Raw genomic sequence first — 25,108 nt, forward strand, 5'->3', positions numbered from 1 at the left:
TCCATTTAGTCAAGATGCAGAAAATGCGAGAAAAAGCATTATTAGCACTTTAGAGAGTAGCTAGGCCTACTATTAAATAGGGAATATACTGTAATGCCCATTGATCCCAGACAGCTTTTAAATAAACTGCGGTAATGTTGTTAAAAGTCCATTTTTGGCTTAGTTTACTGCAGTAACTCTCAGTTTTAGATCTTTTCCATTCGTGGAAACATATGATTTCCTCTTTCCTCTACATGACTATCTACTTAAAAAGACACAATAAATACACCTAATTGCATGCTTTTAAGTCATTATCCCACAGAAATAACGATATTTAGGCCTATTATAGGCTAGATGCAGTTAAAGGTAGGGTAGGCAATATTTTCATAAACACTTTTGTTATTCTTGTTGAAACTCTCTTGAAGGAATAGTTAACTTTAAAATGAAAATTCTGTCATCATTTACTCACCCTCAAGTTGTTTCAAACCTGTATGAGTTTCTTTCTTCTGCTAAACACAAAAGAAGATATTTTGAAGAATGTCAGTAACCAGACAGTAGATGCTCCCCATTGACTTCCATAGTAGGAAAAAAATATATATTCATACAGGTTTGAAACAACTTAATGGTGAGTAGGCTAATGATGACAGAATTTTCATTTTTAAGTGAACTAGTCCTTTAACATCCTGATAGCAATCGATAATAGAAGTGGCCTAAATATTACAAAATGTGCAAATATCATCTCTTGAAGTCTCAGAACCAAAAAATGTTTGTCCAATCATTGCATTCGGTCCAATGTCACCTTGCCTGTCAGCGTATGTACAGTATTTACATTTACTACTGAACCAAAACAATGAGCTTATGTTGCGTTCACGCCATGTCATAACCGTATTTTAGAGACGGCAACCCGTGACGTTCTGCTCGGAGTTGTTCACGTCCCCAGACTCGGATTTATGTTTCTATGTCAACACTATCAACGGCAAAATGAAACTGCAGCAGGTGGTATAAGTCCGAGTGCCATCTGTTGTTTAATCAACATCCCGAATTATTTGTATCATTTGTAAAAATTGCAAAACAGCTTGCAATTTTTGGGGTGGGTACTCCTCCTTAGAAAATCCCTCATTACCTTACAGTCTCTATAATGGTCTGAAATGAGTCTGACCTTTGTGACTGGAAAGACTGTTGAAAGGCTCCCCGGTCCTGCCCTTTACGAGGGGTGATTAAGTCATTCCAGCTAAAAGGGCCTTTATTTAATTGGCACTATACAACCCCCCCTGCAGTTTGCGATCCTATAGTGAGGCATTTAGCCAAACAGAAAAAAGTTATTGGATGCATCACTTTAATGTAGAGCAACTCGCAGCAACCTGTTACTCCTTCTTCACCACCGAGGGTGCTCAGATAGTTACAACAAGCAGTAATCCCTTGTCTTTGGACATGCTCAGATCAACACCCCTTGCAGCCAGTTTGTGTGTGGCGGTGACAGGCCTCTCTTTACCACACGTAAACAAACTCAGTGGTATATTGTGGCACGTGCAGGGGGCAAAATGACACTAGTGAATGGTTAGTCTGGCTCCTTTTTCAGTTTGAGGCTGACAAACCAGATGCAGAGACATTGGGGATGTGCCTTTCACATGAGATTGGACACACTGAGGCAGACTGATAATATATGTTTTGTTCATTTATATATTATATTTTTTTAGACTGCATAAATGTCTCAGCTAGCAGCAGTTGTTAGATTGTTAAGGTGAATATAACCACTTATATAAACAGGTAGAAAAATATAAGCTGAATAAAACCATAATAAAGGAAAAGAAAATGTGTGTGTGTGTGTGTGATCAAAAATACTAAGCTTTATAGAATATTACATTTTTAAAATACTATAAAGCTTAGTATTTTTGATCACACACACACACACACACACACCCTCAAGAGTATTTGGAACACTTAAATTATTAATGACACTTCATATGAGCAGTGTTATTTTAGTATAATTTATTATATACTATTATATTTTTTATTAATATTTTAAATTAGCTTTTAGTTTAATATTTTTAGATTTAATTTTAGTTTAAGTTTTAGTAACTTTTTTATGAGCTTTTGACATTTTTTATAAGTTTTTTTTTTTATATATTTCTATTTATCTTTAATTTAATTTGAATTCAGTTTTAGTTGTTCTGGTACTTAGTAGCTATTTATTTTTGCCAAGGATACATTTTTCATTTTCATTATATATATATATATATATATATATACATATATATATATATATATATATATATATATATATATATATATATATATATATATATATATATAGCTAACAATAAGAGCACAGATATAATGAGTAACTTTTAACTTTTAATTATAACTTTTGAAATTATTTCCAAAAAGCATGCAGGAAGGCTTGGCTGGGAAAATGAGAGATGAACCCACACATATGCACTGCATATGAGTATGAAACATATACACTATATGCACACACACATAAACCTAGAGGGAATATACCTCCCATCATGCCTCAGTAGATAGGACATGTTAAAGGTGATGTAAGAGCAACAAGTGCACCTCCTGGTGGACTAAAGAGGAGCGCCTGAAGCTACAGCAGTTCACTTGATACTTGACTGGTGTGATTCAAACAGCAAACCTGAGTGCTACAGAAATGTTTATTTTTCTGTTCATTTTGAGTCTTTACAATACATTTGTGATTTGTTTAAAGAAGCATATTTCTTCAAACTGAAAGATGGATTAAAAATAAATAAAATCATCTTTATGTGAAAAGAACAAATTTAAAACTTAAAGGTGCTCTAAGTGATGTTGTTTTTTTTTATAGTGTGTTCAGGGGACAGGCAGCTAACGGATAGTGAGGAGATGTTTGCTGTATGTGACAAAAAAACGTTTTGCCCTAAAAAACGTGTGACATCGCTTAGAGCACCTTTAACGGCCCCAAGAAACATGTATATAAAAAAATGAATATTGAATTTTCTAACCACTACCATGAATCATTTTATCCAAAGAATAGCAGACCTCCTTTCTTCATGCTGTTTTTTTCTCTGAAGGAAGCTCTGGACAGTAACCTTTCAAGTAGTAAACCCAGAAGATGCCCTGTCCATGGCCCTCCATACGTGGGCAGGAAATGGTCAGCTTTCCGTGACATGGGCCTCTGGAGCTCGTAGGAGGGCCGTCAAATGTAACCTGTATGTGCTGAGTTTTTTGAGGTGCAATAGTCTCTGCACCCTTGATAGTGAAGGCAGGGTTGTCTACCTGAAAGGAGAAGGTGGTGGCCTGTTGAAAGACATTCTTAAAGGAGATAGAGACACTGGATCCTAAGCTGATGGCGAGGGGACCCTGAGGTTTAGGTGGGGTGCAGGTGCCAAACAGAGGGAAGACATACTCCCCTCCGACGTCTGAGGAGATGGTGAGCTGGCTTTGGATGTCTCCCACCTGGCAAGGTTCGAAATGAACTGGCACGCTGATATCTGTGCCAGTCTGGTTCCCAGCTGCTGCTTTAATGTTCTTTTCTACAGTGAAGTTTGGGTTGTTCATCTGTGTCAGAAACCAGATTTGAGAGGAATTATTTTAGCAAAGATATTAGAATTTATGTTGCTAATGTTGTTGCAAACCTGTATGACTTTCTTTTGGCAAGGCAAGGCAAGGCAAGTCTATTTATATAGCACATTTCATACACAATGGCAATTCAAAGTGCTTTACATAGAAGAAATAAAAATAATAAAAATAAATAAGAATGATTAAAACAGTTTAGAATAAAAAATTAAATTAAATGGGTGGTGGTAGCGCAATGGATAAGACACATGCCTTTGGTGTGAGCCGGGTTCGAATCCACTGTGAGACACCAATGTGTCCCTGAGCAAGACACTTAACCCCTAGTTGCTCCAGAGGCGTGCGACCTCTGACATATATAGCAATTGTAAGTCGCTTTGGATAAAAGCGTCAGCTAAATGAATAAATGTAAATGTAAATACAGTACAGCACAAACAGTTGGACGAACAGTGGCACAGTGCTCATTCATTAAATGCCCAGCTAAACAGAAGTGTTTTGAGTCTGGATTTGAATGTGACCACTGTAGGAGCACATCTGATCTCTTCTGGAAGCTGGTTCCAGCTGCGGCTGGCATAATAGCTAAAAGCGGACTCGCCATGCTTAGAGTGAACCCTTGGTATTTCTAGCTGATATGATCCTAATGATCTGAGTGATCTGTTGGGTTTATATTCAGTGAGCATATCTGCAATGTATTGAGGTCCTATGCCATTGAATGATTTATATACCAGTAATAATACTTTAAAATTAATCCTAAATCTAACTGGGAGCCAGTGTAAAGACCTGAGGACTGGTGTGATACGTTCATATTTTCTGGTTCTGCTCAGAATCCTGGCGGCAGCGTTCTGTAAAAGTGAAAGTGAAAGTGAAAGGGACACGTGACGGCCAAGTATGGTAACCCATACTTGGAATTTGACCACTGCATTTAACCCATCCAAGTTAATGCACACACATTAGGAGCAGAGTAGTGAGTAGTTAACACACACACACTGCAAACGTGGATACACACACCCAGAGCAGCGGGCAGCCTTTGTGTGGCGCCCGGGGAGCGATTAGGGGTTAGGTGCCTTGCTCAAGGGCACTTCAGTCATTTCCCACCGGTTCTGGAATCGAACCAGCAACCTTTGGGTTACCAGTTCAACTCCCTAACCACTAGGCCATGACTGTATGAGCTGCAACTGTCTTATGGACTTTTTGGGAAGGCCAGTGAGGAGTCCATTACAATAATCCACCCTGCTGGTGATGAAAGCATGAACAAGTTTCTCTAAGTCTCTAAACAACGCATCTAATTCTTGCAATATTTTTCAGATGATAGTATGTTGATTTAGTTATTGCTTTGACATGACTACTGAAACTAAGGTCGGACTCTAGTGACACACCAAGATTCCTGACTTGATTTTTAGTTGTTTGACCCCTGGAGTGAAGGTATGCGTTCACCTTGAGAACTTCATCTTTGTTTCCAAACGCAATGACTTCAGTTTTGTCTTTGTTTAACTGAAGAAAGTTTTGGCACATTCAACTGTTGACTTCATCAATGCATTGGCACAGAGAGTCAACGGGGCTGTAATCGTTAGGCGATAGTGCGAAGTACAGCTGTGTGTCGTCTGCATAGCTGTGGTAAGCAATTTGGTTCTTTTCATTACTTGGCTCATTGGGAGCATATATAGAGGTTGAACAGGAGTGGTGCAAGTTTTAGTTTTAGTTTTTAGACTGTTTTAGACACCATTGACCTGCATGGTATGGACAAAAACAATTCAAACATCCTTCAAAATATCTTCTTTTGTGTTCCACAGGTTCATACAGGTTTGGAATGACATGAGGTTGAGTAAATGATGGCAGAATTTAAATTTTTGGGTGAATGGTCTCTTTAAATCCTATTATCACGAAGATAAAATCTGCTAGATAATAATGGGAAATTAGGGTCTCTTACCTTGCAGATATATTCGGTCTTGACACGAGAGAAGTTGGTGAACTTAGCTATGACACTGTGTTTGCTGCCAAGTGGTGCTCTGAAATATAAAGGCTTCTCAAGGGGTGCAGGCAGGGCCTTCAGCTGAAGCTCATAAAAGAAGTGTCCGAGTTCAGCAGCGTACAACACCAGCCGGGCTGTGGACTCTCCCTCACACAGAGGTAGATATTCAAATGTAAATCTAACCTAAGTAATGAAAAACAAAAAACAAGACTCTTAAAAAAACAGCCATTAAATACTAGGGTCACCACAGCAAAATCCCCTTGGTTTTTTCTTTGTTTGCATTTCATTTGAATTTTTGAATTATTTTTTTAATGGCCCACGATGGTGCACATCTTAAAGGGATAGTCCACCCAAAAATGTAAATCCTGTCACCCCTCATGTCGTTCCTAACCTGTATGACTTTCTTTCTTCTGTGGAACACAAATGAAGACATTTTGAAGTATGTTAGTATCTAAACAGTTTTCAGTGACCATTGACTTGCATTGTACAAACCAAAAAATACAATGGAATTCCATGGAAACTGAAACTGTTTGGTTATCAACATTCTTTAAAATATCTTCCTTTGTGTTCAGTAGAAGAAAGAATTTCATACAGGTTTGGAATGACTTGAGGGTGAGTAAATGATGACAGAAATTTCATTTCTGGGTGAACTATCCCTTTAACTTTGTGTTTCTGAAAGTATACCTACCTTAGACTGAGCAGGCACAAGAAACTGTGGCGGAAAACTGATGTCTGAATTCTGGCACTCTGCAGAGAACGACACGTCCACAAGAAGAGGGTTCTCCACCTCCGTGAACTCTGATGTCATCTGCCTCACCCGGGTCGCCATTTCTATAGTGTCAATCAGTCCCGGAGCCGTCGCTTTAAAGTTGACATTGTAGAATAGGAACTCGCCAGTTGCCTCATTATTGAATGTCACCTGTGTAAGCCAGGAATATGATATTTCATAGGGCATAAATCTGTTTTATAACCAAAGTACTCTGTATTAGCATTTGTATGGGTGTATGATGGCACTTGCTTTAGCACTGTACTGGCCCTCTTTATAAGTGAAGAAGGAGAGTTTGTAGTTCTTCGTATCCAGTGCAGGCACATCAATGTATTCCAGGCCCTTCAGGGAAACGATGCCGTCTGAACGATCTGGTTTGATGAGCTCCATCACAGAACGGAACCTGCACAGCAGGATAAAAAATACACAATGATCAAACATAAATTATACAATGTAGCTAAGTAGAGGAATTGAATTTGCAACCGTAGCTTCAGAATTTATGGTCAATGGAAGGTTTTATGATCATTACAAAGCATATCTCAAGAGGCACTGTATTGTGTGGCTGTTTTATGGGTATTTTCAGGATTAACAATGTTTATCCATGTGCAATGAGCATGTTTATGTGCAATGCATCCAAGAAATGTTTAGGATAATATGGCATTTTGCGGCAAATATAATCTCTGTAGGTTAATTCTAGCATCTTTATCCCTTTATTTGGAAGTCTTTGCAATAAACTTGTATTTAATTAATTGAAAAATAAGAAATAAATGACTTATTTCATGATTGTGAAATACAAATATGTATATGTTTCAGTGTGGATGAGGTACCTCTGAGGTCTGGGCAGCCAGTTGTGGACAGGTAATGTCTGTGTGTGGTAGGTTTTGCATTTGATCTCTTCGGTTACTGTGCCTTCAGCCTTTGGTGGCTCAGCTGTGCCTTGCAATATGTACAGTATTCCACTGCCGTCAGGAAAGGAGAAGAACACAGAGCCCTGCACCAGAAACAAGTCACCATGAAATCAAAATTGACAGTTCTTATTTTAATGGAATACTGCAATAAATGATTTGACTGTGCATCATTATTATTTTTTTATTAATGTGCCCTCATAATCTTTAATCAAAACATCCTCCCTCTTCCTCATGCAGTGATATTTTCTTGGTCGAGAAGCCGTTTCATAAAATATAATTCACTTAACTAAACTTATTTCATGCCGACTTTTAATAAAGCAGAGGAAAGTGAAATCCTTAACAGTGGAAAACATCAAAATTTTTTGTATCGTTGGGCATACAGTAACTTTGCCAGTCGCTATGGGATGTTTCTAATGACTATTTGGAAATTTGTTTTGAATTGTATAGTTGAATAGCTGTTTCAAGAATAATGAATGGAAAGAGCCTTCATCTTGTGTCGAGAGTGCCATACCTCATGCCTCTCCCCGTCTGCAGTCATGACCAGAGGCTTGTATGTGATCTCATAGGTGTTCTGCTGTGAAGGCTCAATGAGGAGAGTGGGCGGCCCACTCCAGTGCTCTCCCTCTATGACACATTTCAGAGTCCAGCGCTGGTTAATGCGGCTGGGCAGAACCAGAGACTGAGTACACTGACTGCGCACCTGACATACGAAATTCGCCACCTGCTCACACAAAACAGAAAGAAAGCAAGAAAAGTGACACAATGAATAGTCTTGTGCTGATAAAAATGTTAAAGTTAAAGGCCATCTATTATTAGTAAATATACAAGGTTGCAGAACTCATTAAAGAAAATGGTTCCACAGTCACGTTCGGACTAAGCCACTTACCTCTGCTGCGACCTGCGGGACAATGCAGGAGCCAGTGAGGGTGAGTTTTAACGGTTTGCCCCCCTCTACAGCACAGCAGAGACCATCATAGCGCAAATCTTGACTCAGCTCCGTAGGGGCATAGGTCACTTCAAGAGATACTTCCGTCCCTGGGGTCATGTAGCCCTCAGCAGGGAAAATTGTGAAATCGGGAGCAAAACCCTTTACATCCCACTTAAATCTGAAGAGAACAAGGAAAAGCTGAAGATGCAGAAATACAAATATATATTTCTATTTGAGTCCATTTCATATTTTGTTACTCAGATTTATTCATTTACAGATTCAGCTACACATTTTAGATGCAACCAGTCACTGAATTGTGATTACGCATGAATGTGTACCTCGCACCAATGTCTCCTGTGTTCTGCATGATAATACGACGGGTGGCTTGGCAGCGCTGGACCACAGCTCCAAAATGCAGGTAGTCTGTGTCCAGTCTGACCTCCACCCCCTGGCAGCTGCCCTTCATGACCAGCAGAGGGCGAATAGCACCTAGACACTCCAGATGCAGCTCCTCTATGAAGGGAGGCATGCGCTGTTCAGGAGAAAAGAGAAGCTCCACCACACAGCGGCCGCCCCCCTCTTTAAGTGTCACCTCCCCCTCTGGACGAACAGACAAGATCTGAAAAAGCACAATGATTCTTTTTAATGTATAGAGTGCAGTGGAATGTGTGCATATTTTCATATACACTCAGGTCCACATGTCTGGTACTACATTGTAACATTGACCATGTGACCAAGATTTAAGATCTATGAGCTCTTTTGAGCTCTTTCACTGCCGTTCTAGTCTACTGTACACTACTGAACAAGTCTATGAGATTTTACAAAATTATTTATTCAGCAAGGATGCATTATATTGATCAAAAGTGACAGTACAGACATTTGCAATGTTACAATAGATTTCTATTTTAAATAAATGCTGTTCTTTTGAACTTTCTATACATCAAAGAATCATAAAAATATTAAGCAGCATAACCGTTTTCAACATTTATAATAAGAACGTTTCTTGAGCAGCAAATCAGCACATTAGAATGATTTCTGAAGGATCATGTGACAGTGAAGACTGGAGCAATGATGCTGAAAATTCAGCTTTGCCATCATAGGAATAAATAAACATTTTAAATACATTAAAATTAGTGCTGTCAATTATTTATTTAGTTTACTAATTAATCGCACATTTGTCTTTAATTAATTGTGATTAATCGCACCTAACATTAACGTTTTTAATATATGTTTATATTGCAATACTTATATTGAAAAAGGTTTTTTTTTCTACTATCACAGATGGGACAGTTCAGATTTGTACCTGCCCTGCGCTAAATCAAACACTGCATAGTCTTCACTGCATACATTTAAATATGAATATAGTTTAATCCTTATTAAAGCTACAAAAGTTATTCAGTCAAGAGCAGTGAGTGATTTTCTCTTTGTCTTTTGTTCTTTGATTAACCTTAATGACAGAGACAGCAGCAGGTTTTTTAGGCTGCTGTCACTTTAAGACACACATCCAATTTTCTCACAACTTTACGTTCATTTAACTAATTTACAAAACGAGAATTGTGTGTTTTCGTCCGTTCAAGCACGAAAGAGGTGGCATTCTGTGCAGGCCTTTCGGGTGTTTATTCACAGAGAACCTCTTCACAAACAGCGTGCCAGTACACATTTTTGTAATTTTTTTGTGTCTTATCGCACTTGAATGGTTTAATAGCACTTGAATGAATGATAGCGTGATCATATACTGTAACGCCGCAAAAGGATGAAAGAAAAAAAAACGGATGCTGAGTTAATTGCGTTAAATATTTCTAACGCGTTAAACTGGAAAAAATTATTTCATGCGTTAACGCATTAATTTTGACAGCCCTTATTATAATAGAACATTTATTTTAAATTGTAATATTTCACAATATTAATGTTTTACTCAAAAACATTAGAAAATCTTCCTGACCCCAAACTTTTAAAAAGTAGTGTATAAGAGTGCACGTGTTACCCTTGAGTCCTGGAGAGAGTTATCAGAGTGTCTGCAAAGACAAAAAGTCAGGGAAGAGTGGCTGTTGTTCACCAGAGGGACCAATTTCTGACTTTGCTGCCCAATCTGCAGAGCTCCAAAATTGACCACCTTATGTGCTGAGTCCTCTAAATTAATCTAAGACGAAAAACAGTGAAAGATGAATATCGGTACATCAGGATGCAGAAAAGTAGGATCATTCAAATCTACGACACCCTCTTTGTCACCTTCATTTCAGTGCCCTGTCCCAGGATCTCCACTACTTGTTTGGCACACTTATTCATCTCAAAAACCACCTTTTCGTGGTAACGAACTGCTTTGCGTGGGTAGAATGAAAAGAAAACTTCTACAGAGCCGCCTGGAGGAAGGACTTGAGGGGTGAAAGTGACCTCCAGGACGGGTGTGTTGGAGAACAAACAGTCTAGACTGAATAAATAACATCATATTATAAAAGCAAACCATAAAATTTCACTTTACACATTTTAGAACTTGAACATTATCATGCAAAACAAAAATAGTTTCTACCTTATTCCTTTGCTGCTTCTATTGCTAATCACCAATGTGTGTGTAGCAGGTACCATACCAACACAGTATATGAAATGCATTCCAAAGTGGTGCTTGAGGAAAGAAAATTCCAGGTCTGGAGTCATAGCTGAACCCATCAGGGAACAACAGAATGTCGGTCCATTTTTTATCTACAAACAGAGGAAAGAAAGACAACAAATTATAAAATGGAAAATAAAACAAATTATGTAAATGAGATGGGGGACAATAAGAACGATAAAAAGGACAAGGTCTACCTTAATGGAAAAAGTCAGATCTTTGAGCACACATTTTCGCTGAGGGCAGAAGGTCACGGTGCAGCAACTCTGTCCACCTACAGCCACTGTGTCCAATGTAGGTTCCACTTGCAGGTGGGGCTGCAGCGTTGCAGGCCCAGATAGATCATACTTAACATCTAAACTAAACTTCCCAGGATTAGACACCACAAACGTACATGTGGATTTATCGTTTAGCTCCACCTATTCAGGGAACAGATGACAGGAATTGGCAAAAAGCTTAATCAAAATTTTTTGGCTAGAAATCTGCCAAAGACGAATCTTTCACACAACATACCGCCACACACACACACTTTGCATTCATAACTGACTTCACATAAATTTTTACCTGTGTGAAGTCAACCGGATGGATCTGGTGTGATGAGAGCTCTGTGATGGATCCCTCAGGGCTCTCATATCGCACATGAGCATTCATGCTGCAACACTCTCCCTTCACATTCATGGTCAGCGACTGGAACTTCCTCCGCACTGTCACCACTAGATTAAAAGCCACATGTCCCTCACGAGTGGGAGTGATCCGTATGACCATCGGGATCCTGTCAGAGACAGATGTTAAGGGGTGTAAACAAAACCAGTGCATAAGATCAAACGGTGTAAACCGTTTTGACTAAATAAAATAATAAATGTTATGTCTCAGACTTTATACAAATACAATAACATACTTATCTTTGGGTGGAACTGTTCCCTCCATAGGCTCTACCACTAAGCTGTCCTGGTAGCCTTCAGAGTGGCATGAGGACTCTTGGACCATAAAATGGAATGGTTGATCATCTCCATTAACCACAAAAACAGTCTGATGAGCTTCAAAACCTGCACATAAAGGCACATGGATGCCCCTGGTGAAAAGACTAGCATGTGTTACCCATAACTTCAGAGTAAAATAATCACATCAGTAACTATCTAGATCAGTAGCTGTTATCATTTACAAGAATATCTCAGTATTGATTTTCCAATGTTCCAATGTTGTTTTGGACTCCATTAACATTCATTGCATGGACAAAAACAGTAAAAACATTCTTCTAAATATTCTGTTGAAGAATATAGGACATCGTGAGGGTTAGTAAATGATAACAGAATAAAAATGTTTGGCTGAACTATCCTTTAACATGTCCGAATTTAACAACAACTTTTTTTAACCTCACCTAGTAGCAAGCTGCCCAGATTGAGGTGGGCTCGATCAATATAGACTATAGGCTCATTAGCAGAGCCCACCAGCAGAAAGGGCAAAGACAAGTTGAGTTCAGGAATTAAGAAGGTCCAGAAGGATTCCACTAAATCCAGGTTGAGAACCTGGTACTCAAATGAGGCCTGAAAATAACAGAGATGAAACTTTGATATTGATGCATCTGACCAGCAAAATATTTGCACCATGATTTGTTAGAATAAACGAAACACCTTCGCTTCTTTTCCCGGCTGAATGGACTTGTTTGGTGTAAGGCAGTTGAAAGGAGATTTGCCTGAGTCGTCGCATCTCCAGATGAAAGAGTATGGCTTGTTCGTGGGATTAATAATACCAAATTCCCTGAGAGAAAATAATCTATTCATTATTTCTGTACAATATCACTCACCAATTTATTAAATCAGGGACAAGACTGCTTTTGGGAAATGCACCCCAGTTTGGGAAAGGATGCATTAAATTGAACAAAACTGACAGTCAAGACATGTATAGATTTGCAAAAGATTTCTATTTCAAATAGATGCTGCTCTTATGAACAAACTATTCATCAAAGAATCCTGAAATAACTGTATCATGGTTTCCATTAAAATAATACATATTATATAACAGTTTATGGTTTATTAATCAAACTCAGAACTATCCATTTTATAAAATGTCTCACCTGCGGACAGAAGTGCCAACACCCACTGAGGTGAACTCAATAACCCTGGTATTGGGGTCCACAGTGAGCGAGCTGTGGGGCTCAGGGATCCGCCTGTTTCCAGTCAGGTAGTCTGAATCCTTAAGGTGGAAATGACAGTATGGCAGCAAACTGCGCCCACTTACGGCGATTACTGGACTCTGCTCGTCCTTTAGATTAGGGATGCTACAATTTAAAAACAGTTTGTAACTGAGCAGTAAATCATAATCAGCAAATTTCAGAGAGTGTTAGTAATTCATTAAATCTGACAGGCGAATAATTCATAAATACGAGGAGTCTGTCTGAGTGTCTGACCTGCAGATCAAACTGGCCTCAAACTCAGCCACTTCCAGAGGGGAGAATCGGATGTGGAACGTTTGACTCGCTCCTGGATTGATAACCCCTATACCAGGATCAACACTGAAGGGAGAAAGCTCTGGGTCTCCAAGCAGTAGAGAGGACACACTCTGCAGAGAGCTTGCTGGTCTCTCTGGTGTCCTACTGCCTTGAGCCGAGCGAGAACTCCTACCTGATCCATCAGATATATTACTATTACATTAATACAGTTTTTTTTACTTGCATCAACTGAATATGTAAAAACATACAATTCAGTAACATGTAACAAAATGCATCAAACATTTTTAAGGCTGAAGGTTTACCTCTATTTTCAAAGCATGAAGTCTTCCCATATGTCTCCATTAGAACCTGCCAGGAATACTCCATCTTAACACTACCTTTGTTCTCCATCTGGAGCCTAACAAACATATCATCACTTATGAAAACATTCATCTGTCCAAATGAATTTCCAAGCTATCGTATGAGTGCATTTAAACTTACTGAAAGACTCTGGTCTGGTACAGCATTGTGTCTTTGAAGCGGATGGGCCCAGTATCACATTGGTATTTGACGTAATCACAAGAGGCACTAACCATGAGCTCCATCTCTCTAGAGGAGTTCTCCACCACAGAGTGAGGAGGCTCAGGGTCTGTCGCAAAAATCTGATCACAGAACAGGGATTAGATTATAAGAATTATATCTTCACTGTAAAGTCAGTTCTAATTTAAGACATTTAAGATAGATGGACATCACAGGCTTCCATAGTAAAACCCCAACTATTTAAACAATTGTTTCATTGTAATTGTCACTTCATGTATTGCAATTGTGACTTTTATTTATTAATTGCCATTTTATATCACAATTGCAACTTCCTATTTCATAATTGTGACTTTATTTCTCACAATGTGGCTATTTCTTATTTTAAACTTAGTCAAAATGCTGGCATTTAATGAACTTTATCAAATGTGCAGATAAAATGTGCAATCTTTTTCTAGATGAACTACTGCATTTGCTTTATTATAATTTGTGCTATTGTCATCTCTATAACTGATACTACAAAACCCACCTTCCGTTTGTTTGGCTGTTGTGACGACTTGTCTGCATCCACCCATTTAACAGTCCTGTGACAATCATCCCAGTCTGGGACCTGGTCTACAGGCTGCTGAAAGGTAATACTGCTGAGTTTACATTTTATAGTTTGTGCATTCAGCACAATTGGCTGCTCTGAGCAGAAGGTCACAGTCACAACTTTGGAGCACTCGGCATGCAGGTGGCCAACTTGTGGAGAAAAACTCAGCTGTGGGCCATTGGGCAGCCATTCAAAGCGTAGCACCTTGGAGCTGCTTGGGTTTGTCATGGTCAAAGTTTCTTGATAAGTGTGGCCCACGTGACAATCTCCGAAATCCATAAGGTCAGACGGACCTGAGAGGAGCAATCAGAAGGGATAATTACCGTATAATACTACATGGGTATTGAAACCAAAAATATCTATAAAATAAATAGCACAATTTTTATTTTAATCATGCTTAGGAATGTTTGAAATATTCAAATATTCTAAAAGTTAGTAACAATGACAGAATATCCAGTATAAATATAAAAATGTCTGTCCTATGCATTACTTACTTTCAATACTGTCCTGCTGAACCTTGCTGCCAATGTTGTCCAGGATGATGATGTCATGGTAACCCTCACCCACAAGCTGCACCACTGTCTGATCATACTGGTTATCCTTTAACATTAACTTCATGCTGGCCTCAAACTTCTGAGCCACCTTTGGATGAAAGCCGACTTGGAATTCTGCTTGTTGTCCAGTCATGAGGATCAGAGAGGCTACATGAGCTAGCTGTGCCTCTGAAGAGGAACAAAAATGCATACATACATTTGATTTTAAAATATTTTTTGTTTGCATATCTCATTCTAATGTTCTCTTTGCTTCAATGTATCATTTCCTGTCTCCAGCTAAATGTTTCATGGAAGAAATAACATTGTGTTCCTTCTCGTACAGCACTCCATAAAGTAATAATAAATCATAAAGTAAAAGTAATAATCATAATGCTTGAAATGACTTAATTAAATTTTAAAATATTCTTCAAGTTTATTACACAGCTCTCTAGAATACATGATTCTGATTGGTCAATGGTGCATTGTTTGGTCAAACATGCCTGCTTGACATCAGGGTACTGATTATTCTGTATTTTGTGATAAACCAGTCTCTAAATGATCCCTTACATAACCTATAAACAATTTAATGAAATGGAACAAGGTCCAACAAAATCTGCTACTGTTTGTGTTGATAGTTTCATAGCTGTTATTTGGAGAGCAAGACATAACAGCATTGTGCAGAAATTACAGTGGGAACACATTTCATTTGTGTTTAAGGCTTGCCTTTTCCGGGATTGCTTTCCGTGTGCGAGGAGGCCAGTCTGCACACAGTGCCAGGAGCAGCTTTTAGAGTGAAAACTTCCAGGTGACACTGTAGAACAAGGCTAACCTGCAAATACAATGGGAGAATGGATTATTCCAATGAATATTCAAGTTAGAGAAATAGCAATTCAGTCATAAACTAATTCTGATCTTACCTGTGCTGGCACATTGCCATTGTTCTTAATCACTAATGGAAGAGTCTGCCCTCGTCCCACCAATAAGCGCTTAAACTGTAGCACTGGCTGACCTCGATTGGTCCTCTGAACAGGTCTCAGAACAGTGATGCTGGGCAAGTTGCCTTCACCCATTAGATCAAACACAAGAGCTTTGGGTCTGTGGGCAGATGTTTGATTGTGATACAAAACAGAACGAGTAAAGCTTCAACATACTCTAAACAACCATCTAAACAGTTCAACCTGCACTGCGAGCAGTTACCTTGTGTTCACTTTCAGAACTGCCTCAAACACTGCGTGATATGCGTTCATAGTCAAAGGAGAAAAAGTGACTGTGGCAAAAGCATAAGAGTGGCTGGGGATACACATCTTTGCAGGGGTCAACTCAAAAACCTCTGCATTGTGTATTGTCATCTAGAATGATCAAAAACAGGTTGAGCAAAAATTAGCCCATAAACAGTTAACATTTTTCAAAACATAAAAACGCTATAAAATTCTTACATATTCTGCAGAATAACGTAAATTTTGGCAGAACCACCTCTCACAAACACACCTTGACTGTTTTGATCGCCAGGCTGAGTTCACAAGACACTTTTCCTGGATTGGTTAGCCGAAACTTGGCTTTGGCTGACTGACCCACCAGTACATTGTTGAAGACAAACTTGTTCTCGTCCTGTACATAGACACCCATACTGTCCCGGTATTGCTCACACTGCAGCATGCAACTGTTCTTACAGATGCGGTGCTCCTCAAAGATAGAAGCTATGTCTGTACTTGCTATTCCTGTAAACAGTATTGAAATCTAAATGAAGACTGTCACCAAAAATTATTTGAAGAACTTTAAGATCCTTTCTTTTTTTTAACAGCAATATTTGTTTTTCATATTTCATATGTATTTCTCAATTCATTCACACATTATTCATGAGACACTAAGCCAATAGGCAGAGCTACACCATGAGGCCCACTGAGCCCAGAGGTGGAGCTGCACCACAGGACCCTCTGAGCACTGGGGTGCACCTGCACCATGGGGCCCATTGAGCCCAATGACATGCACCATAGGAAGATATTTGTGGGTAGATTCAATGTAATCAAAATAATGGGTGGCTAATATAAAATTGAGTATTTCAAGACAAGGTTACGACTGTTATGAATTTAAACAAGCGAGTATATATTTTATAAATTAAATTAGTTAATTAAAATTAAAGTTCCTCTCTATACTTATCAGGACAATTTAAGTCATTTGGCAGTCCTTTGGGTGATTTATAGTAAATAAAGTGATTAGATTACTTCATCAAAATCTACCATCAAAGAAAGAAAAAAATCATAATCAGAGAACATACTTCACAGAACTTTATATCTACTCATTCATTGTAACAAACCTGGCATACAAACTTCTGTTACTAGCTTGTATGGAATTCCGTCTGGGTTGTCAGAGAGGTCTCTATCAGTGATGTCTATTGCTAGACATTCCTCCCAACTACCTACATGCTCTGCCTTGCAATCCACAGTAACTACTTGTTGGGCTCCAGGTGCCAGAATCCCAAAGCATGGAGACAATGAGAAAACACCACATGTCAAATGTATCTGTAAAAAAACAACAACATGCATATAAAACAGAATTTGTCATATATTACATGTAATGTACACTCCATTAAAACTGTAAAAAAAAGAAATATTGTTTCTTACCTGTGAAGTCGTGCCAAACTCATTCTGCATAGTGTTTCGTGATTCATTGGCACTGGATGGTTTTGCAGCATAATTGTCTTTTGTTGGTTTCTTACTTCCCAAGCTTAAAAAAACAAAACAGGAACCAGAACATTTAATATTTAACATAATTAAATTTTATTTTATTTAATTATAAACAATAGCCATACCCTCTCCTCTGTGAAGGAACTGGGGCGTTTTTACACATCCTAATGTAGAAACGCATCTCAAAGTTGCCTTTATTCTCCAGAGTGAGAGTCTGTTTTTTACGTGAGCCGTACACAAGTGGGCCCAAGTTGATATAATTAGTGGGACTGATACTATATTTGGAGAAAAGTGCCTGGACTGACACTTTGATTGGTATAGTATTAATGGTCTCGCCACCCTCCAAATTGGGCTCAATAACCTATTCAGAAAATTCAATAAAATACATTAGTTTAGTTTTTGATGACAGCAGAGCTTAAATGAAAAAACACTGCATGGTAAAGAATAAATTAAGTGTTAAGATTAAAGACCTGACAGCAAAGTATTGGGCTATCTCTGATGGACATCTCCTTGTTGTGGTGGTAAATAATCTGGACATTGCTGGGTTTATTGTTGGGGCGTAGAGAGCCCTTCTGAGGAGTGATGGAGAATATTGAGTTCAGATCTGGCATTCCTGGCTCTGTGGCCCCCAGTGTAAATCTGCAAGTTGATATTGGAAAGAAAATCATTTTTAAAAAGAGACAAAAGAAACATTACAGAGATATGTGATGTTATTATTTTTATTAAAATAGAAACATATGATTAAATATCTATATAGTAACTTACTTAAAGGCTATGTCATATTTGCCTTTGTTTTCCAACTTAATTGACCGCTTGACCTCTTCTGATACTTTGATTGTTCCAAAATCTAATGAACCATCAGAATCTACAGCAAATACAAAAAAAAAGCATGAAATGAATAAAATAATAGTTCAATTAAAAATGAATGTAGACAGAAGTTTCTTTCTTTAAATACATACATAACATACATACATAGACTTTAATGCTCTGCCTTGACGCTCTAAGCTTAACGTTGACTAGTTGCTGATCGTGGCCTATAGAAGGCTCAACATGATAAGAAATCTGTTCACTTTAAGTGGAACAGTGAAAAGTACGAAGTCCACTTTTACGCTCTGACAAATAAAAAATAATGGCAAATAAATGCATAATCCAAGAGCATTCCACAAGATATATTTGATTATACCATCTGGATCCTCAATATTGATCTGGTGAACGCACGTTTTAAACAGCTTATTATTGTACACGTAAGTTAATTGCCGTTCTAAACTAATGCGCTACTGCATTACACATACACACACACATATAGTACAGACAGTAGCTCGTACATCACGTGCAGATCGCGCACAGAGAAACATTCAGCACCACAGAAATGTCTTGTCAACACTGTTATGTGATTTATCAACAAAAATAGCTTAGAAACTGAAATGTTCTAGCATACTTTCTTAGTAACTAAAACCCACAGCTTCACTATTAGTAGAAAGAGACTGCCAGGTAGAATTACTAATGCATTCATATATGTAATCTTTACCGTGTTACTTTATCTGTATCTGATTTAGAACAAGCATTCGAGTCTCAGCTCAAGATTCAGGCTTATTTGTTCATTATTTACATCATTAGCGACTAGTCGACGTCGACTCAACTTTAAACACATAAATGTCGACTTAAAACAATCTGAAGTCGTTTAACCCCTAACATATATACATTTAAATCACATTTAAATGATGACAGAATTATGATTTTAGTGTTAACCATCCCACATATCATTTGCAGCTGGAAAATGTTATGATGTGATGAACCAATGAGCTAACTGTTAGTTAAGTACCTTCTGGAATGGTTATGTCCAACGCAATATCATAGGCCTCTGCAATAATCGGAATGTTCTCTGAATGTTGAACGATGCCAAGAATGTTCTCCACATCTGTCACCTGGTAAACAAACATGCCTTATCAGGCAAATGAACACAAACCAATGCATACTAAGTACAATGCGCAATAAGTACTAAGTCTTTATCTCCAGGAAATCTTCACATTTGTAAACATTGCTGCAGTACCTCTAAACAAATGGATCTCTTCAATTTGATGGGGTTCTTCGCTATAAAATGCATGTGTAGGTTGAAGTCAGAATGAGGCATGATGATGCCCTGGTTCTGAGACACGCTGAATTCATCCCCAAGCATCTCCAGACCCCTCAGCCTCCAAGCAGCTGGCATAAGGGTGTTATTGCTTAAACGCAAACTCCGGGTTTCTTTCCTGTAGGAAAAGTGTGAAAATTAATGAAAAGGATATTGTCATCTGAAGTATTTCTGATTAATAACAATTAACAAAAAGTCAGTTATTAGTTAAATAAAAGTGTTTCAAGCAATAATCACATTCCTAGCTAAAGTAAATGTAGTAGACCTGTATGGTGGAGTTTTGTCAAACTGGAACAGTTTGCGGTCCAGCTCCAATTCAGGCCTGACTCCTACACAGGAGAGATGGAAAACAACAGGCTCTGGGTTCCCCTTGATACAGCACACCACACTGTCCTCTATATGTTTGGGGGTATTTGGATATGCCCAGACCATTAGTACCTGCCAGGGGAATATTAATGACAATAATGACAGGAGAGTTTGAGTAAAAGCCTGGTGTTAAACTGAAGGCTAATGTTATTGTACAGATACTGTAGCAGTGAGTATCAAGGTGTGCACATTCAAAACCTAATTTGGGCTTCAGGTGATGGACAAAAAAATCAACAACAAAAAAACAAAAACAAAGGAGGAATGTGTCCGCACACTGAAATTAAAGCTCCAAAACACTTTTAATAAACATAAGAAATAGACTGTAAAGTATATTTGGAGCATTTACAGCTCATTTAAAATATTTTACATATTTAAAAATGTTTTACAGCTCAAACAAACACAGAATTTGAGCAATAAGAAATATAAAATGTGCATACTTTTCGCTCATTGGGTTCCAGTGTCATATCTGGAGGGTCAAGAAGGAAAGTGGTGGCCTTGGTATCATGTTTGAAGCAAAAATGGATCTCCGCCTTCATTGTAGAATTGTTGTGAATTACAAACTTATCCATGTTCTCAGGATATTTTCCTTCTTTAAACCTGGGTCAGGATAACATCATTTATATTAATAAATACCTAATATAGATAAGCATTTATTATGGAAGAGCTTTAACAGAAAAGTACTGTTAAGACAACCAATAATGCAAAAGGGTTAGTTTGGCACTAAATGCCAGCACCTGTCCCTGGTCTTTCCACACAGTAGAGGTCCAAACTCATACAGCTTCGACTGGATAATGTAAGTCTTTTGGAGTCCACTCTCAGGCCGCAGGATCTTTTTGCAGTGTGCAAACACAATCCTATTAAATAAACACATAGGCGCTAATTCATTCATGTCTAAGTTCAATGATAACTTAATTTTCCCTACTGAAATGTCACTCACTTGGGGTCTTTGCTTATAGATGGGTAAGCACAAATTCCTCTACAGTGTAGCTGATAACATCGCTTGGTCCCCATCACCTCAAAGCTGAAAGTCTGATCAAATTTTCCAAGAACAGAAGAGTAAAACCTTATCCTTAGGGTAACTGCTCCATTTGGTGGTACAATCCAGCGGAAATCATTGAGTCTGTAAAACAACGAAAGATTTCAAGAATTCAGAATGAAATTGTTCTATTTATTTGTGATTGTATATGTGGTTAACATGTGTGAAGGACCTCCTGTACCCTTTGTTGTATTCGGAGTTGGGTTCTTCAGAAGGTATAATCTGGCCAGGTTTAGATGTGTTAGTAATTGCCATGCCTTCCTGCAAGACGACAAGTATATTGCTTTTAATTTAGATCAGACAAGTCTTTTTCTTTGTTCAACTTAATGTTACATTTAAATGACAAGGCTTTAGATATGTAAAAGAGAGTTTCTTCGAGACTTTAGTACCTGAGCAGCTTCTGATCTCAGGTCTGCTTCTTTCTTCTCTGACACGTCGTCACAAGACATGGGCATCAAAAAGGTAAAACAGCTGCTGGACAGCTCTGTGTTGGGCACTGATCTCATCTTAGGGTATGGGACTATGGAGAATATTATAGGTGGTGGGATGGGTGGACCTTCAGGTCCTAACCCTAGCCCATCCAAAATCTGTGAGAAAATCGATTTAAAAAATGACTTCAAGTTCATACACTACGGATACAAACTTTGCACAAAGAAAATAATTCCAACATAAAGAGAAATTGAAGTATTCTACCTCTTCATGGGAGGGTAGTTTCATGCTACTGATGATCTCCAATGCACTCAGTTTTTCCTTCTCTCTCATAAAAAGCCATATGTGTGGGATGGGTTCTGGCACCACCATCTTTTCTGAGTCTTCGGCACCATCAGTTGACACTTGGGTCTGACGAGGAGCTGGTGACTTCATATCTGCACGCTCCACCTTCAGCTTTTCCTTCTCAGCTGTCTCCTTCTCTCGTTCCTTCTTGCTCTTTTTGGCAGAGGGAGGAGGACCATCCATGTCTCGGGTCTCTTGGCCTTCGGGCTGTAATAAAAGACTCTGCGTTCGGTCCCAGAACTGAAGAACCTGTTGGAGTTCTGTCTGGCTCTGTTCATACAGTTGGAATCGGGCCAGTAGTTGTCTGTCACTCTCACTGGACTGTTGACGGAGAACAACAAAATACAGCAAAAAATGTAAAACTAGATTTTTAAACATAACTGGACAATGTTAACCAGCCAATCTTTTGTACAGCTATTACAATTGGTGCTGCTTGTGGTACAGAAATTATACATTTTATCTTGATTGGAAGTCAAATACTTAATACATTTCATCTACTCATGTTACTAAATTTTTAATCTTCAGGCTTCACAAGAATAGTCTTTTGAAGGTAAGCATATTGTCAATTCTACTCTCAAACAAACCATCTCTTGTTGTAGGTCCTCAGAAGGTGGCGGAGTGTCTTCCTCTCGAGGTCTGGTATCAGAGTCTTCACTAGGTGTCATCTCCTCTGCTCTTAAACTCTCAAGCTCCTGTTGTCTTCTCTCAACTTGTTCTTGCTCAAACTTTTCCAGTTCTCTAAAGTAATACACAATTTGGTTGTATGTGCAGTTTTTTTTATAATTTTTTTAGTTTTTTATTGAGTGTGAAGAATTCTTTGAATATTTGCTATCACTAATCATTTAGAATGTATTTACTTCTTTTGTAAAACCTGTAATTAAAATTGACCTAAAAAGACTTGTTTACAGTATACATCCTGAATTAAATGTATTTGTTGATGGATTAACATTTAAAAGGTGAAAAATGTAAGGCATAAAATATTAGTGTTATGACTCTAACTTGAACACTTACTACAAATTTAATTGTTTATTTGTTTAACCGCATGTCATATGACCATTAACAGACATCAGAGAACTGTGAACATGCGACAGTGTTAATAAATTATTGAAATATTAACTTAAAATCTCAAGGGGTACAGTACTTCAAATAAATATTTTATGTCAGAGGGGTTCGGCTGACAAAAAAAGTTTGGGAATCCCCGTTTTGGAATATAAGACAATTTTTCCAGTGTACTTCAAAAACAAAAATAATCTTATGTTGAATTAGTGCCAGAAGGGTGTAGAGCACCTGAGCTTGAAGGCACTGTAGCTGTTAAAGAGGTCCATAACATAAATATGGCGACGGTTGTTGAATGCTTTCAGGATGATCTGGAGTGTGTTACTTAGAGAGCTGCTGTACAGTGTCTCCAATCCGTCAATCACAACACCACGTTGACAGTCGCTAAGCTATGGCATGGGAGAAAGGAAGACAAAAATCACTATGTGCTGTCTACACATGCTGTGATTGACATAAACTATCATCCATATATCAGATACCAGGCATAGGGTATACGATAAAATGTACACAACGTAGAAGCCTCTCACCTGCAGTCTTTCTGACAGGATCTCTTCCAACACATCATCAGGCAGGAGGCAGTTAATCAGCGCCAGCTCTTCATTCTGACTGACACTCAGATGCCTGGATGCCTGACCATCTGTCTGTAACACAAACACAAACATACACATTTTTATTTATATCCATTCATACATGATCCAGTACACAACAGATCCACATATTACAGCATATGTTTTACTACAGTATCTTACTATACTATGTAGGGAAAGTCTCTTATCCTCACCAACACTGCATTTATTTTATTTGTATTTATTTTTTAAACAGTAAAGTCAGTAATATTGTGAAAGATTGTTACAATTTAAAATAACTGATTTCTATTTCAATGTATTTTCATGTATATATTGTAATTTATTCCTGTGATGGCAAAGCTCAATATTCAGAGTCACATGATCCTTCCAAAATCATTCTATGATATGATTTGTTGCTCAAGAAACATTTCTTATTGGTGACCAATGGTGAAAACATTTGTGCAAAAACAATTCTTTGATGAACAGAATTTCATTTTTCATTTATTTTTCATTTTTATTTGAACTATAAATATATTTCTATATACACTGTATATATCGCAATATCTTTTTAGAAAAATGTTTTATCAAAATAAAATGTTTTATCAAAAAAGAAATCTTGCTTTAATTATTATTTTCTTATTTCTTATTTTCTTCTTATTCAATTTCATCTGATATATATGTGACTAAGTGAAAAGACCAAAAAATGTGTGTACCACTGAAGCAGCAGGACCATAGCTGTCATTCTTCTGTGAATACCCTGTGATGTTTGTTTTGTTGCGGGTTGAGGCAGAAGATGGCGGGACTTTAGGATCACTGGTCTGGCTGCCCTCTGCCGTGTGTTTGGCAACTGCTTCAACACTAAGAGCACCAGTACCCTGACCAGGAGGGGCCATCATATCTGTCGCTGCCTCCTCCACTTCCTTCTGAGCATACACCATAGCAACCTTGGCACATAGTTCTCTTGCCCTCAGGGCTGCAGAGCCGTTCCCTGATGACACGGCCTCCTGCACCACCTCATCTACACTGAGACAAGCCGCCCCATAGTGCTTAGCCAGAGTAACTGCTGTCCTTGTTTTACCTGCACACAGATGCTTACATTTACATCAGCGCAAACACGCTGAGATGCGATAATTTTGTGCTTGGAAAAAATAAAAAATATTTTTTTAATTATTTATCATTTTCCCTGACATCTTACATGACAGAGGAGCGCCATGCACTATGATGGCAATGCCCCGGCGATTTAGGGCAGCCTTGCCCTCTGGTGAAAGATCAATGCCCATGTGACGTGCGATAGCTCTGGACACAGGGTCGTATTCCAGATCCCCCACTGCAGTTTCAGCACTGATGTTGTCTTTAGTCATGCCTTTGAAGAGGAGACACATGTATTCTCATTTTTGTGCCTGCAATAATGTACTGTATTATAATACAAATCTCATAAAGAATGCAAATGCATTTAAATTACTATTGCCCACAGTTGAACCATACCTTTACCACCGAGTGTTTCACCCTCAGATGGTTCAGCTGTCTCCTCCTTGTCATCTTCTGCAAGACCTTCCTCAGATTCTTAAAAACAGGCGAGATCTATTAGATTCATTTGAAATTATGCCAAAAGGAAAAATCTGTGATCATGCACTCAGATGTCCGATTTGTGTTAGTCTTGTATAAAATTCTACATCAATTATAAATTAAAACCTC

The 25,108-nt window shown here is 38.3% G+C and overlaps 1 protein-coding gene across 5 annotated transcripts in view; it reads right to left on the minus strand.

Moving 5' to 3' along the window:
• Positions 1-2,353: 2,353 nt before the first annotated feature.
• The window catches only part of LOC309507615 (hydrocephalus-inducing protein-like), an 80,435-nt gene continuing 57,680 nt past the window's right edge, over positions 2,354-25,108 (minus strand). For 3 of the 5 annotated variants that reach the window (XM_082181914.1, XM_082181913.1, XM_082181911.1), the window contains 46 exons: positions 24,899-24,976; positions 24,609-24,776; positions 24,127-24,491; positions 23,375-23,488; positions 23,079-23,236; positions 22,376-22,529; positions 21,711-22,112; positions 21,407-21,604; positions 21,190-21,278; positions 20,919-21,101; positions 20,716-20,835; positions 20,419-20,578; positions 19,881-20,053; positions 19,535-19,733; positions 19,307-19,409; positions 18,250-18,349; positions 17,955-18,123; positions 17,610-17,845; positions 17,422-17,524; positions 17,115-17,319; positions 16,289-16,518; positions 15,998-16,149; positions 15,718-15,895; positions 15,524-15,629; positions 14,762-14,989; positions 14,205-14,560; positions 13,640-13,800; positions 13,462-13,556; positions 13,118-13,331; positions 12,785-12,988; positions 12,342-12,468; positions 12,089-12,254; positions 11,609-11,756; positions 11,275-11,482; positions 10,908-11,129; positions 10,633-10,802; positions 10,335-10,533; positions 10,090-10,245; positions 8,444-8,724; positions 8,064-8,283; positions 7,689-7,898; positions 7,097-7,260; positions 6,522-6,672; positions 6,192-6,422; positions 5,462-5,686; positions 2,354-3,519 (listed from right to left, as the gene is read on the minus strand). In XM_082181914.1, coding sequence (XP_082038040.1) covers positions 3,010-3,519; positions 5,462-5,686; positions 6,192-6,422; positions 6,522-6,672; positions 7,097-7,260; positions 7,689-7,898; positions 8,064-8,283; positions 8,444-8,724; positions 10,090-10,245; positions 10,335-10,533; positions 10,633-10,802; positions 10,908-11,129; positions 11,275-11,482; positions 11,609-11,756; positions 12,089-12,254; positions 12,342-12,468; positions 12,785-12,988; positions 13,118-13,331; positions 13,462-13,556; positions 13,640-13,800; positions 14,205-14,560; positions 14,762-14,989; positions 15,524-15,629; positions 15,718-15,895; positions 15,998-16,149; positions 16,289-16,518; positions 17,115-17,319; positions 17,422-17,524; positions 17,610-17,845; positions 17,955-18,123; positions 18,250-18,349; positions 19,307-19,409; positions 19,535-19,733; positions 19,881-20,053; positions 20,419-20,578; positions 20,716-20,835; positions 20,919-21,101; positions 21,190-21,278; positions 21,407-21,604; positions 21,711-22,112; positions 22,376-22,529; positions 23,079-23,236; positions 23,375-23,488; positions 24,127-24,491; positions 24,609-24,776; positions 24,899-24,976 — 8,789 coding nt within the window. In that variant the 3' untranslated portion in view covers positions 2,354-3,009. The remainder of the gene's footprint in view (positions 3,520-5,461; positions 5,687-6,191; positions 6,423-6,521; positions 6,673-7,096; positions 7,261-7,688; positions 7,899-8,063; positions 8,284-8,443; positions 8,725-10,089; positions 10,246-10,334; positions 10,534-10,632; positions 10,803-10,907; positions 11,130-11,274; positions 11,483-11,608; positions 11,757-12,088; positions 12,255-12,341; positions 12,469-12,784; positions 12,989-13,117; positions 13,332-13,461; positions 13,557-13,639; positions 13,801-14,204; positions 14,561-14,761; positions 14,990-15,523; positions 15,630-15,717; positions 15,896-15,997; positions 16,150-16,288; positions 16,519-17,114; positions 17,320-17,421; positions 17,525-17,609; positions 17,846-17,954; positions 18,124-18,249; positions 18,350-19,306; positions 19,410-19,534; positions 19,734-19,880; positions 20,054-20,418; positions 20,579-20,715; positions 20,836-20,918; positions 21,102-21,189; positions 21,279-21,406; positions 21,605-21,710; positions 22,113-22,375; positions 22,530-23,078; positions 23,237-23,374; positions 23,489-24,126; positions 24,492-24,608; positions 24,777-24,898; positions 24,977-25,108) is intronic. The other 2 variants (XR_014209202.1, XM_082181912.1) reach the window with 2 other exon arrangements.

This window comes from Leuciscus leuciscus, assembly GCF_965113295.1.
Source record: "Leuciscus leuciscus genome assembly, chromosome: 10".
NCBI lineage: Eukaryota > Metazoa > Chordata > Actinopteri > Cypriniformes > Leuciscidae > Leuciscus > Leuciscus leuciscus.